The 12,912-nt window shown below is 38.3% G+C and overlaps 1 protein-coding gene across 1 annotated transcript in view; it reads left to right on the top strand.

Moving 5' to 3' along the window:
- The first annotated feature begins 129 nt into the window (after positions 1–129).
- The window catches only part of SCFD1 (sec1 family domain containing 1), a 45,320-nt gene continuing 32,537 nt past the window's right edge, over positions 130–12,912 (top strand). Inside the window, exons 1-9 of the mRNA XM_035552058.2 lie at positions 130–248; positions 3,399–3,469; positions 4,265–4,353; positions 5,267–5,357; positions 5,972–6,094; positions 7,325–7,412; positions 9,735–9,824; positions 11,009–11,064; positions 11,953–12,038. Of these exons, the coding sequence (XP_035407951.1) occupies positions 218–248; positions 3,399–3,469; positions 4,265–4,353; positions 5,267–5,357; positions 5,972–6,094; positions 7,325–7,412; positions 9,735–9,824; positions 11,009–11,064; positions 11,953–12,038 (725 nt within the window). The 5' untranslated portion in view covers positions 130–217. The remainder of the gene's footprint in view (positions 249–3,398; positions 3,470–4,264; positions 4,354–5,266; positions 5,358–5,971; positions 6,095–7,324; positions 7,413–9,734; positions 9,825–11,008; positions 11,065–11,952; positions 12,039–12,912) is intronic.

Genomic DNA, 12,912 nt, shown 5'->3' with positions numbered 1-12,912 from the left:
GCTGCTCCTCATCCACGCACGGTGTGAGTAAAGTCACAGCACCTGCAGCCTCTTGCTCTTAAAGCCTGGGCTGCAGGCGGGGTGTTGTGAGGTACCGCCCCCTGCCCTCGGCACAGGCCTGGTGCGGCCTGGCCCCGCCTGGCGGCCCCGCCACGTCGCCCGGCTGCTGCGTGCGCGGCCCGGGGCGGAGCGCGGCGCCCGGCTGGGGGGGAGGAAGATGGCGGCCGGTATCCGGGAGAAGCAGACAGGTGAGCGGCTCCCTGCGGCTCCGGGCCTCGGCGCCGGCCTGCCCACGGCGGGGAGGGGAGCTGGGGCGGCCTCGCGCCGCAGCCGGGGCTGCTCCGGCGTCCTCCTTTTCCTGGCGGGTCCCCGGGGCGGGATGGAGGCTTTTCGGCTCCGCCGACCCGGCTCTCCCGTGGGCCTCCTCCCTCCTCGCCCCCCGGAGGAGCGGGGCACCAGGAGCCGGGCGCCCGGCCGGAGGCAGCGGCAGGCCGGCGGGGAGCCCGGGGCCCCGGGACGTGGCCGCAGCCGCAGGTGTCGGCACGGTGTGGCAGTGCCCCGGGGAGGGGCTCGCTGGGCGCGGGGGGAGCTGTGGCCGGGAGCGGGGTCGTGCCACCCGTGTGGCGCCTGCCCGTCTGGCTGGGACAGCCATCCACGGGAAACGGCCCCTAAAGCCGCAAAAATAAAACTTCAGCTGCCGTGGTCCTGTTCGTACGGGGGCCTTGGAGCGCGCATTGACCCTCAGCAAGTTGAGAATATGCGACTAACAGCTCCAGCTAGTTGTGCAGGAGGTTTGCTGTGTGTGGGTAAAAGGGTTGATTACTCTGTCCCTCCTTGCACGTTACGGTGAGTTTATAATTGATGCTTTCATCTCTCTCGATGCTGCGTTTTGGAGGACTGAGCCATCTGTTTGAACATATTTCTAAAACATGAAACATGGCACCTCTGTATTCATGTTTACTTCCCGAGCTTGCAGAAGTTTTTGTTGGTAGTTTGAGCTATGGTCTTATCTTCTTGACAACTGACCTATCCTTCTGGTGGCATAGAGGATGCTGGGTACATTTATTTAGTATGGAATATCTGAAATCAAACGCCTAAAAATTCCAACCTGTGTCTTAAGTGTATACTAGTATGTTTCTATCTTTTCTGTACTGTAATTACACTTTCTCTAATCTCATTCCTGTGACCACTTACCATTGATGGTGCTATTTGATGTTCCTTTACAATACTTTCCTTCTTTTACGTACCTTTCTCATAAAGCCCAATGTCTTTGACCCTTTATCCTATGCAACTGTACTCTTTTCTTTCATGCCTCACCTTGTTACTTGATTATTTCAGTCAGTGTTTATACCCACGTTGTCTTCTATTTGGGTGGTTACACGCAAGGAGGTAGATCGAACAACTAAAAGGTGTTCACCCAGATGAAAAGATTTCCATCATTTGGTTCTTGTACTACCTTGTGAGTGCACCATCTGTTGTGCTTTGGTCTGATCTGTAACCTGTCAAAGTGTGTCATAGTGCAGCACAGTAAAAACTTGCTCCTTGCCCTAGAGAGTAGTCGGCCTAAACAAAAAGGAAATGCCAAATACAGAAAAGAAACCTAGAGACTTGCTGAATGTTTGTTATGATTGTCACGGCACGTCAGTAGTCTGATTGTCTTCTTTTGTAGAGAGCTGATGCCAAGTTTTAATTTAAATGGCCAATTCTACAGGGAAGTTGCTTCAAATCCAGTTGTGCCAAAATGCATAACTGTAACTATGCAGAATTGCTCATACAGTTTAGATATGGGAGATGTCACTGGCAGTGAGGGAGTGAAGGTTTCAGGAGCAGTCTGTAAGCAGCTTCTAGGATTGCTCAATGGTTTAAAAAAGCAAGCATTAAGCAACGTGGAAGGCTTGATTCCAGGGAGACCCAGCACTCCTGCTAGCTAGCTCAGTGGACAGGAGCTGACCGTGAGCCCTCAGCGTGCCCTGCACAGCAGCACCCTGGGGTAGTGTGCTTCTATTCGCAGGAGCACAGCCAGATCGAGGGGAATGGTTAGCCCCCCTACTCAGGCCCTGGAGACCTCATCTGGATACTGTGCCTAATCTGTTGCTCACCAGTACAGGAGAAGTGTTCAGCAAAGGACTACCAATATGGGCAGGCACTGGAGCGCTTACCTTGTGAAGAGAGGCTGCGGGATGGGGGCTTGTTCTGCCTGCAGAAAAGGTGGCTTCCACAGGGACCAAGGGCAGCCTCTTAGAGCCTGGTGAGGGTGCTGAGAAGGTGGAGCTGGGCTCCTTGCAGCGGGGCATGGCAGGAGGGTGAGCGACAGCGGGCATGAATTGAAACGAGGTGTCCAAACTGGGTATAAGGAAACTTTCCTACCACAAGTCAAACACTGCCACAGGTTGCACAGAGTGGTTATGGCACCTCCATGCTTGGAGGTTTCAAGACCTGACTGGATGACATCCTGAGCAGCCCAGGGTGGCCTCGCAGCTGACCCTGCTAGAGGAGGAGGCTGGACTGCAGACTTGGGTACTCTCACAAGCTTCATTTTGCATAAGAGTTAGAAGTTAACCATTTTTACTGCTCCTCATTTAGGAGCAAAGTTGTGTATATTGCCCTGTTTTCTTAAAGCTTTTCCTCTTTGCAAAGGGTTATGATGATTTTATTTATGAATTGGAGAGAATAGCCACTAACTTTTGTTTATGCAATTAGTATTTTACTTCTAGTCAAAGATGGGACAACAGCACACAGTATATTGTTTAATCAGATAAATGAGGAAGTGCTTCTTAGATTATTTATAAATTAGAGGTCGGTGAAGAAATTTGCTTTGTTTTGTGTGTTGAATGGGAAGTTAAAGGGAAACACATTACTTTTTCAAGGAGTTCCTATTGCAGGTTAGGGTTACTTTTGTACCCCTTCATGAAGCAATTTCTTATGAGTGGTCAAAACATTCTTAAAATGTTCAAAACTCCATGTCAGTTTTAGTCAGGCAAAAAGGTGTTTATGGCTCGTTTATATAGTGTTGTTCTGGCTGAATAGGAAAAAACAGAATGGGACTAAAGCAAACTGGCTCCTACTATACAAAATGCACCCTTCATAAAGATACTGAAACTATTTTAAAGGCAAAATGTGATAGAATATAGCCCGTATAGTTAAGGAGAGAGATTCTTTCTTCGTGTTTTGAGACTTACTTCTTTTCTTTTTGCATTGTCTACTAGAGCCCATAGATTCTAGTTGACGTGTAATATGTCTGTCAAAAGGTGCACAAAACCAATGTAAATATGACTTGCTGCACTTACATTTTATGTTTTTTCTCATAAATTAAACATATTATAAAAGTCTGCTAATGTGTTCAATGTCTGTTCTTGAAATGTAAAGAGAATTGAGCTTTATTTTATTTTATTTTCCAGTGGCTTTGAAACGTATGCTGAACTTCAATGTTCCTCCTGTTAAAAACAGCACAGGAGAGCCAGTATGGAAGGTAAGGACTATTTGAACTGGAATGGGAGAATTTTATATACAGAATATACTCAAGTAAATTCTGTATGTCTTTAACGTATACAGAATATTTTTTCTGTGTGTTTTGAATACAGAATTAAATATCAGAGTTTTGAGAAAAATACATATTTCATATATTGGTTGATTAAATGCCCGATGACTAATTCATTCATTAGGAAGTATATTAATGAGCAACTAAGGAGGACGTTTTTGAAATATACTTCTGTCTCACATTGGCAGAAACATACATGATACCTTACAAGTAAACTCACAAAGTCAGAAAGAAGTCTGTGGAAAAGGAGGAACTATTGGTAGTGTTAAGTTTAGGACAAGCTGAGCTCAAGGTATTTTCGTTACCTTTAAAAAGTAAAGTTGTCACATGAAAAATTTTTGCTACTGGAAAGCATGTATTCTGCTTCTTCATCTATTGTTGTCTTTTTTCTTTAATTCTTTTTTTTTTTCCCCTGTGCTTCTCCCATTTTTTCCACCCATATGTAGTCAGAGAAATTCTGTATTCACAATAACAAATTTCTGACAGCAGGTACCTATTTGACATTTTTCAGAAGGAAGTGATGAACTTTTGCCAGTTTGTCATTGAGTTTCTTTGTTCTTTTTTTTTTTTTTTTTGATCTTTGTAAGCACAAATGGAAGTCCGTGATGAATTAATGATTATAAATTGGTAAATTAACACTTTTAAGTTTAGGACAGTAGTTCCTTAAGCCTGAATTCCTGTATCCACTGTTTACCTCTTCGTAAAAAGTTTGTGTATCTATTTCAGGTTCTCATCTATGACAGATTTGGCCAAGATATAATCTCACCTTTGCTGTCAGTCAAAGAGCTGAGAGATATGGGGATCACTTTGCATCTGTAAGTATTTATTTTATTTTTTTAGTAATTTTATGAAATATTCCCCTGAAATCATGAACAAAATACTGAAAATCATTCAATGAATAACTATTAAAATAAATATTATGCACTGTTAGCAAGGTTTCCTACTACGTAGATGAGGCCCCTGTTCAAAAAAATCCAGTAAGGATTTTTGAGCATGTCTGTACAGATCCTTCTCTTGTATATTTTTAAATTTTTTTGGTACAGACTGCTACATGGGACTGTGCATGATCTCTGCTTGTCTTTTTACACATAGACTTTAATTGTCTCATCTATGCTAAGAAATTTAAAGTATTATTTTAAGAGATTTCCCATTTTTCTCCATATTACATTTAGTTAGTTCATTGGCGTTCTTTAGCTGTGGTAAAAGTCATGGAGAAAATTTGAAGATGAGTTTATTTTTTTCAAAAGTTTATTAACTTCTGCTAAGTGAAGGCTAGAAATCAAAACACAGTTGAAGGTGTTGACTTAGCAGCAGAAATGTTAGAGAAACATGTAAGCACCTTGCCTTTCTCTGTTTCAGTTAGCAGGAAAGGCAAGTGTAATAGTATAAGTTACACAGGTGTTTTGTTATCATGTCAAGTAATAATTGGTGTATGAACCTTGTGATGCAGTTGTTTTTTTTTTACCTCCCCCTGAATGGAATAATATATTGTGAAGCCTTTTCTCAAGCTTTGAATAAATTTCAGAGACTTCTATAATTTTTGGTAGTTCAAAGTGTTAACAGAAGTGTGATTTTTTTTCCTGTTTTTTTCTTTCTAAAATCTGACTAAATATAAGGATAAATTCTGAGAAATTAGATTGTCTTTTCTAAACTTTAAAGAAGTTATTTTTATATACTTTATATAATCCGAAGAGGAACACACTGGAGATGTATTTTTCTTCTTTTCAGGCTTTTGCATTCAGATCGGGATCCTATTCCAGATGTTCCAGCTATTTACTTTGTAATGCCGACAGAGGAAAATATCGACAGAATGTGTCAGGTAACTTGCGTGCTAAATGTTTAACACAGGTGGATGCAACAGGCTCTCTGTGAAAAAAACTTGCACTGATAGAAGTGTGACTGTTCTGTATCTAGTTCTGTGTGTGTCTCAACACTTCTTACATTTTATGGATATTAGCACATCATTGTCATAAAAATACTGCCCAAAATTTTTGCATGCAAAACTTCTGTTTCCCAGAAAGTAGAAGTGTAAATATGTCTTCTGAGTTTTGGGAGTGAAAAGGCCCGAGACAGCGGGCAGAGATTGAGATGTAGACAGTTCCATTTAATCGTTTAAAAAAAAAAAAAAAAATCTGTAATGAGAGTGGTCAAACACTGGAACAGATTGCCCAGAGGGTTTGTAAAGTCTCCATCATTAGAAATATTCAAAATGACCGGACCCAATCCTGAACCACCTCATCTCTTTGACTCTGCTTTGAGTAGGGGGGCTGGACTATGCAATCTGTATGAACAGATAGCCAAGTACTTCAAAAATTTCATTTGACTATAGATAATTGGATCATCACATAGTAAATGTTTGTGTATTTTTTAATAATTAAGGCCTGTATTAGTACTTAATCAGGAAAAAAAGGTTGTGGCTTTGCTTTCTTTTAGGATCTTCGAAACCAGCTTTATGAATCTTATTATTTGAACTTTATTTCTGCCATTTCAAGAAGTAAACTGGAAGATATTGCCAATGCTGCCATAGGTGCTAATGCTGTAACTCAAGTGGCTAAGGTAAGAAAATCTTCCAGTCTCTAACGTTAAATGTACTACCATTACAGGTATTACTGCAGTCTTACATGACCACATCTGTGCCATGCAGTTTTTCTGACTGAACTGTGAACAAAATAAATGTTCAGCTAGGTTCAGTGATGGGCATGGATTTACTGGGGGGAAAAAGGGTATCTGCAGTCATCTCATTAATCCAGCTTGGTATTATACTTCATCTTAGTCAAAAGTCCAAGTGCTGCAAGTCCTTTGTACTGAATGATAAGAGTGGAAGTACAGTGGCTTCAGAGTATTCCTGATCTCTTTAACTCATTGAGTGCATCTCATGCATGGAGTGGGGATTTTTAGCTACTAACTACACGAAAAGTACAGAATGAGTGCAGTTGTTATTTTAAATACGCGGAGTACTACAGAGCTAGATATTCCATACATGCACGCTGTTATTCATTACATTCCTATACCTTTATAATTTAAAGGCTGGTGGCTGGCATGTATTTTCTTGTTGAATGCCTGTACCAAAATCTGCATGTTATAAACTAATGATTTTCATATATAATTAACTACATTCACTTGTTCTCACTCCTCTTACGGAGTACTGCTGGCATGAAATAAAGAAAGAAACCGTTGTGAAACGAAATGAAAACTACTAATATTGTTTAAGCTTTAGGTTTTCAGCAGGGGTAAGTTGTTGTAGCACTGTGCACTGACTTTCGTAAAGCTGTTTTCCCCCAGTTCTCAGTTTATGCTATAGAACGGTTTAATCTTTTTTTTTTTCTGAATGTACGAGTATTTTAAAGAAAGAAATAGAATTTGTGAGCTATTATCTCCTAATGTGTAGCTATTGCCCTCTTTCATCTCTTCTGGGTGAGAGCTCAGTGCTGTTTATATTGTAGTTCTTCATAAAGAAAATAAACCTGTAATATTATAACATCATCCAACACTTGTTTGTTTGTTTGTTTGTTTTTATTTCAGTGATGGTTTGCTACTAACAATTTGTCCAAAGAAATACTTGAAGTTGGACTGCTTTCTTTTAGCACTCCTCAGGCGCTCTCATGTCCTATGTTAACACTGGATCCTTACACAGGCTTTTATAACTCATACATTGTATCTTACATTTGTTTCTTTTCATATGTAGTTCTGTAACATTCACATTCAAAAACACGTAGGAATAAATCACAAATAGGTATTTTTATACCTTACTCTGAATTGTCCTGACCATTGTTCCTTGATTTCTAGGTGTTTGATCAGTATCTCAATTTTATTACTTTAGAAGATGATATGTTTGTATTGTGTAACCAAAACAAAGAGCTTGTTTCATATCGTGGTAAGTAAAATTTGTTCGTGTAAAAATTCTAATGAGATGTGTAAAGTTGAAACTTAATTTTGAAGTTACAGTTAACATCTGGCAATGATTTCCTTTTGCTTTGATCTACTCAGACTTCAGGATGATCTGTTAGACATATCATTTAAAGTCATGAAGGAGTCAGTTCTTAGATCTTAATTTCAGCATCTTTACTACGCAGCTGTTTAATATTGAAAAATAATTATTTTCTCAAATAACAAATTTAGGAAAGCGAAACTGCAGCATAGATATAGATACTAGGAGTTTTTATGCAAAGGATAATACAGGAAAAGATTGTTATGAACATGTTATGACACTGTGGATGGCTGTTGTGTTTAGGCACCACTATTTAGTCATGATCCTTTACACAGTTCTTAATTAAATGTTTTGGTTTTGTGTGAATGGGCTGGAAAGTTTCTGTTGGTAATGCAAAGCAAGAAAGATTAATTGATCGAGTTTTGTGTATCGTTTGGACAGTGACCAGTCAATACCCACTTTTCTTAGTCAAGACATGAAAAAATGCATGCAAATATGGCATTTTCATTACTGGGAGGCCTTAGGATAAAGAAATAAGTTTAACTCATCTTTGGGCAAGAGGACAGAGTAGTTTATTCCCTCAGACTTCCTCTGGTTCTATTTTTCTATAACTGTGTAGAAGGAAAAGTAAATGGCTAACATTGGTAGGAAGTAGATGTACCTGGCATCCTGTGTGATGCTATTTGAAGGCTTTTGTACTAAATTTCTGTCTATTTTGTAAAACGATAAGAAAATGCAGGAACCTTGCATTAACCTTACTTTTCTGCGATAGAATAATTCCCAGTGAACTTGTAATGGTGGAGAGAGAGGAATATATTGAAAATGTAACAGAACTTTTTGCTGAAACATTATTCATGTTTTTGAGTTTTGTTTTGTTTCCAAAAATTGGCCTAAGGAGCAGTTTTGTACAACAACGTGCATGTTGTGCAAAACTGGAAGGTACTGACAGATTGCAGATTACTGGAACATCATAAATGAGTGCTTCAAACATAACAATAAGGAGGCATTTATATTTTAAAATTCGGAAAGGCAAGGCAGTAAAAAATAAGATTATTTCCTCCCTGTAAACTGGGAGACCATTAGTTGAAGGTAACTGCAGAATGATAACCACAGTTAATGTCAAAGCTTTGAGGTTACACAAAAGTATGGATATTGGGAACAGTCTGCATTTCTTGGTGCTGATATTCCAGAAACTTTAGTGTAAAATGGAGAAAGATGCTTAGGGGAAGTGCTTCTGTTCCTGCTGTCACCCTGGTAGCCTAGTAGAATGTTTGACTTCTTGGGTATAGCTGCTGATTAAAAACTGCTAATATAGCCCATCTTTTTCAAGTTCTCAGAGGACAAAAACTAGGGGGAAAAAAAACCTTTAATAAACCTCCCATCTAAAATTTATGCGTGGCCAGTTATAATCGTTCTCTAACATTAATGTTCAGAGCATTGGAGATCCTGTTTGAAGAAAGAGTATGAGACAAGTAATTATTTGAGATATTTCCTAAATTTAACTAAAACAAAGGAGGAGGGCATTTATGGCATGAGTCCTGAGGTGGTGCTTGACTTGAAACCTGTGATAACGTTAGGTTTGATGTTTCATTTTGGCTACTGTGTTCTTGTCAGTATTAATTATTTGATAGAAATATTGCTAAGCATTTCTTGGTTTTACCTGAATATGGGAGGGAAATCTTTTTGTTTATAGTGTGAAATGTTTTGGAACTTGGGCATTATCCTTAATCTGGAGATGTAAGGTAAATTTATCTATTAAGTAAAAAAAAAAAAAAAAGGGGGTGTGTCCATTATAGGAGGTTCTGTAAGGTTTAGAATCTTTAAATATAGATAAGAGAATTATGGTATGCAGTTAAAATTAAACAGGTAATTCTTGAGGATTTTACATTTGACAAGTGGTTTCCAAGTGGATGGCCATTCCTGTTCCATATTGTGTGCTTTTTTAGGAGAGATTTTTAGTAATACAATAATTATGAAATCCAGAAGTTAGAGTATGCATTGTTAGAGATAATGGGGAAAGTTTGTGTAGAGTTTGACCTTATAGTGAGCAATAGTTAATTTTTCCCAATTTTTTTTTTAACTTAAAAAAAAAAAAAAGAGGAAAAAGTAATGTGAGTGCTAAGAGGGGCATTTAATAATTTGATATCTTCAGCAACAAAAGCTGTTGGCAGTTAGCAGCCATTGGGTAAGAAGAGGATCACTTTCTTGGTGTTAATGTCGCATGAACTTCTTTAACCCTGATTTTAACTGTTTTCCACACTGTTTTAGCCATTAACAGACCAGATATAACAGACACCGAAATGGAAACGATAATGGACACTATTGTTGATAGTCTCTTCTGTTTTTTTGTTACGCTTGGTAAGTTTTCAAATTCTAGCATATTTTCAATCTGTGTTCCTTTTAGAAGAGACCCATGTTCAGTGAGGTAGCTGGAAGTTTAGAGATTTCATATAGCCAAGTTAAGGCGGAAGTAGACATGTGACAGAAATCTTAATAATTTGCTGAGAGCTTTAGTGGTCTTGCTAAAATTATTGCTCTGCATCAGTGCAAAAGAAAATAAAGGCTGTCCCACATGGGAGGTGATACATTTAGTCTTCAGTATCAATGGGTGAGAAATAGTGAAATGCAAGGTTTTGGTTTTGTTGTTTTTACAAAATTGTAGTTTGCACTGTAGGTCAGCAGTGCTAGGAGTTTGGATTTGCAGCTCAAAAAAAAAAAAAGGAAAAAAACATCACACAAACCCTGCAAGGATCTAACTAAAATAATTCCTAGAGTAGGAAGATATATTAAATTTACTTACATTATTGTGAATTTTATTTTTGCTTAGTTCATATGTTTTTCATAGTGGCAACATCTAATGTAAGTTCTCACTGAGGTCAGTGAATCTGAGATGATATTCCTTCAAGAGAGTTTGGCGTCTCTGTGGGGCAGTCTGTTCAAGACAGGTTCCCTTGAACCAACTGAGTTCTTCCAAGTGTTAACATGATACAAATTAAGGCCCTTTTACACAGACACTTAAACTCATGGTATTTGAATTTTCATATTTATATAGATCAGTGGGATACAGTAGCTAAAGATTTTGAAACCTGAAATCCAGTGTAAAATGTGCTTTTGAAAATAACGTTCCCCTGCAGTGAGATGTAACTGATACATTATTTTGTGTTTGTTGTTGTGGTATTACTTATTATTATTGTTTTCAAGTGACTTCTGATCTTTTGAAACTAAGTTTTAATGCTTCCGTATGAGAGTTTATTTGACCAATTCTCAGTATGTTAGCTGTTGTTCTAGAGTACACTATACTGCTCATAAATTCATGCATGAGGTATTCACTTAATTTTGTAAAACTTCACGTAATATATTTCTATGTAGTATTTTTGGTTTCACAGGCAAAGACTGAGAAAGAAAAACATAATATAGAATTGGTGTTGTCCACTTGAAAATTTTCATTTCAAAATGTTACTAAAAATTTGTTTTATGAAAAGTACACTAACTTATAATCTTAAAATTATAATGCAAGTGGAAGTCAATATATCTTTTATTAGGAGCTATTCCTATAATCAGATGCTCAAGAGGAACTGCAGCTGAAATGGTGGCAGTGGTAAGAAATGATTTTCTGAGAAAATGTTGTTATAAAACTTTGCTAACGATCTGGTTGCTTTTCTCAATACCACATAGAGATCTAGTAGCATTGTATCTCCTTCGTTCTGAAGGAAGTAAAACTGGAAATAGATATACCAGTTTTTCTTTCTGATTTTAGTACCATGGAACTCATCTGTAGAAATTGTAAAATTATGCAATCAGCTGTTAAGAAACTTAAATCAGAATGATTTTTTTCTATATGTATAAGTAAGAAATTTTTATCTGTCTTACTGAGAAACTCCAGAGTTACAAGACATTTTTACTGTGTCAAAGTAAATTTGATCATCAAATAGGGAGGAAATTGCCAAACTAAATCACAATTAAAAATTACTACAGCGCTGTCTTCGCTAGGGATCATCACTGTGCTTCATTTCTTCCATCTTCCTCACATCTTTCTTCATTAGTGAAGCCTTAATGTTGATAAAACGTAAGCATTTAGTCTGCATGCATTCATACCGGGGGTAGTCGCAATTTTATGAAACGCTTACTGTGGCAGTGTCTGACAGTCCAATTTTCTGCTTCTACTTTGGTTCCCTGTTGGTGCCTCCTGATGGCATTTTTTTGTTCACGTGTTCAGGGAAAGAGTGGTAATTGCATGAGAGGGATATTAGTGGACATAAAGTATTATCTTCTGTGCAGTCCTGAATCTAGATATAAATGCAGGAGGGAGAAAAAAGAAGGAAAAGATTTCTTGGGGGCCAGGTCTACTGTGCAGTTGACCTAGACTTCCTGCAGCTAAGACACTTATAAACTACAAAACCAGCACAGTCTTAAAATGTTGATCAGATAAAGAAGTTTAGAAGCTGTTGGTTTGTTAAAAGCTGTTTTGTGTTTTTTTTCCCCACAGAAATTAGATAAGAAGCTCAGAGAGAATCTAAGAGATGCCAGAAACAGTCTTTTTACAGGTGATACACTTGGAGCTGGCCAGTTCAGGTATGGTGTTAGTAATAACTGTATTTTTATTTTTCATATTTAAGTTGTCAGAAAGATCTCATTAGGATAAGTCACCACTGTATGGTGAAAACTGTTTACAAGGATTAGATTCAAATTCTGTATTAACAGAATTAGCTGTACTTCTAAGTAAGATTACCTATCTCTTCTTAGTATAATTGGGTTGGAAACTTGTGATGAAAAAATGTACAGTCCTGAGACAGTGAATCAAAAATCATTTAATGAAGCAGACAATTTTGTTCACACTCTAAACCTAGCCCCTGCTATTATACTCAGTTTACAGGACCAGGATGTGCAGCTGCATGTCTGAACATACCTGTTATCAATCTTTAGTCCATTAAAAAGGAGGAAATACCAAATTTCTCACTTATGAGCAGTTATAAGTTGTAGTCATGTCAAAAGCAAATGTTTTTCAGCTGATCTCTGTATCTACCTCAGGAGGACTGCATAAGGACTGACAGCTGGATAATTAGACAATTAAGAATGGTCATCAGCATTCAAATCATATGAGGGAAAACAGGGCTGGGAAAAGACATTGCAGGTGCTTGCATGCATCTGAAATGTGTTCTCAGTCGCCTGCCCTACATCTCTTTGCCGACAGATAGTTGAATACTTGACAGGCTGCCTTAGGAAAGTATATTATGGTAGTTTTCACTGCACATGAAAAGGTAAGGAGATCTATTGGGAAGACTGTAGCTGAAGGCAATGGTTATGATCTCCTAACTGGATATAAAACAGTCATTACGTATTTTTATCTCATTCAAAGCAGATCTTTGGTAAAAGACACAAAAACTTAATGTGGCAAAATAAAATGAGGTTGAAAACCATGAGGAGAGAGAATAGCTGTGAAATACTA

This window comes from Cygnus atratus, chromosome 5 (assembly GCF_013377495.2).
Source record: "Cygnus atratus isolate AKBS03 ecotype Queensland, Australia chromosome 5, CAtr_DNAZoo_HiC_assembly, whole genome shotgun sequence".
NCBI classification, from domain to species: domain Eukaryota; kingdom Metazoa; phylum Chordata; class Aves; order Anseriformes; family Anatidae; genus Cygnus; species Cygnus atratus.
The sequence above is the reverse complement of the archived record's forward strand: the minus strand, read 5'-3'. Positions and strand labels throughout refer to the sequence as shown.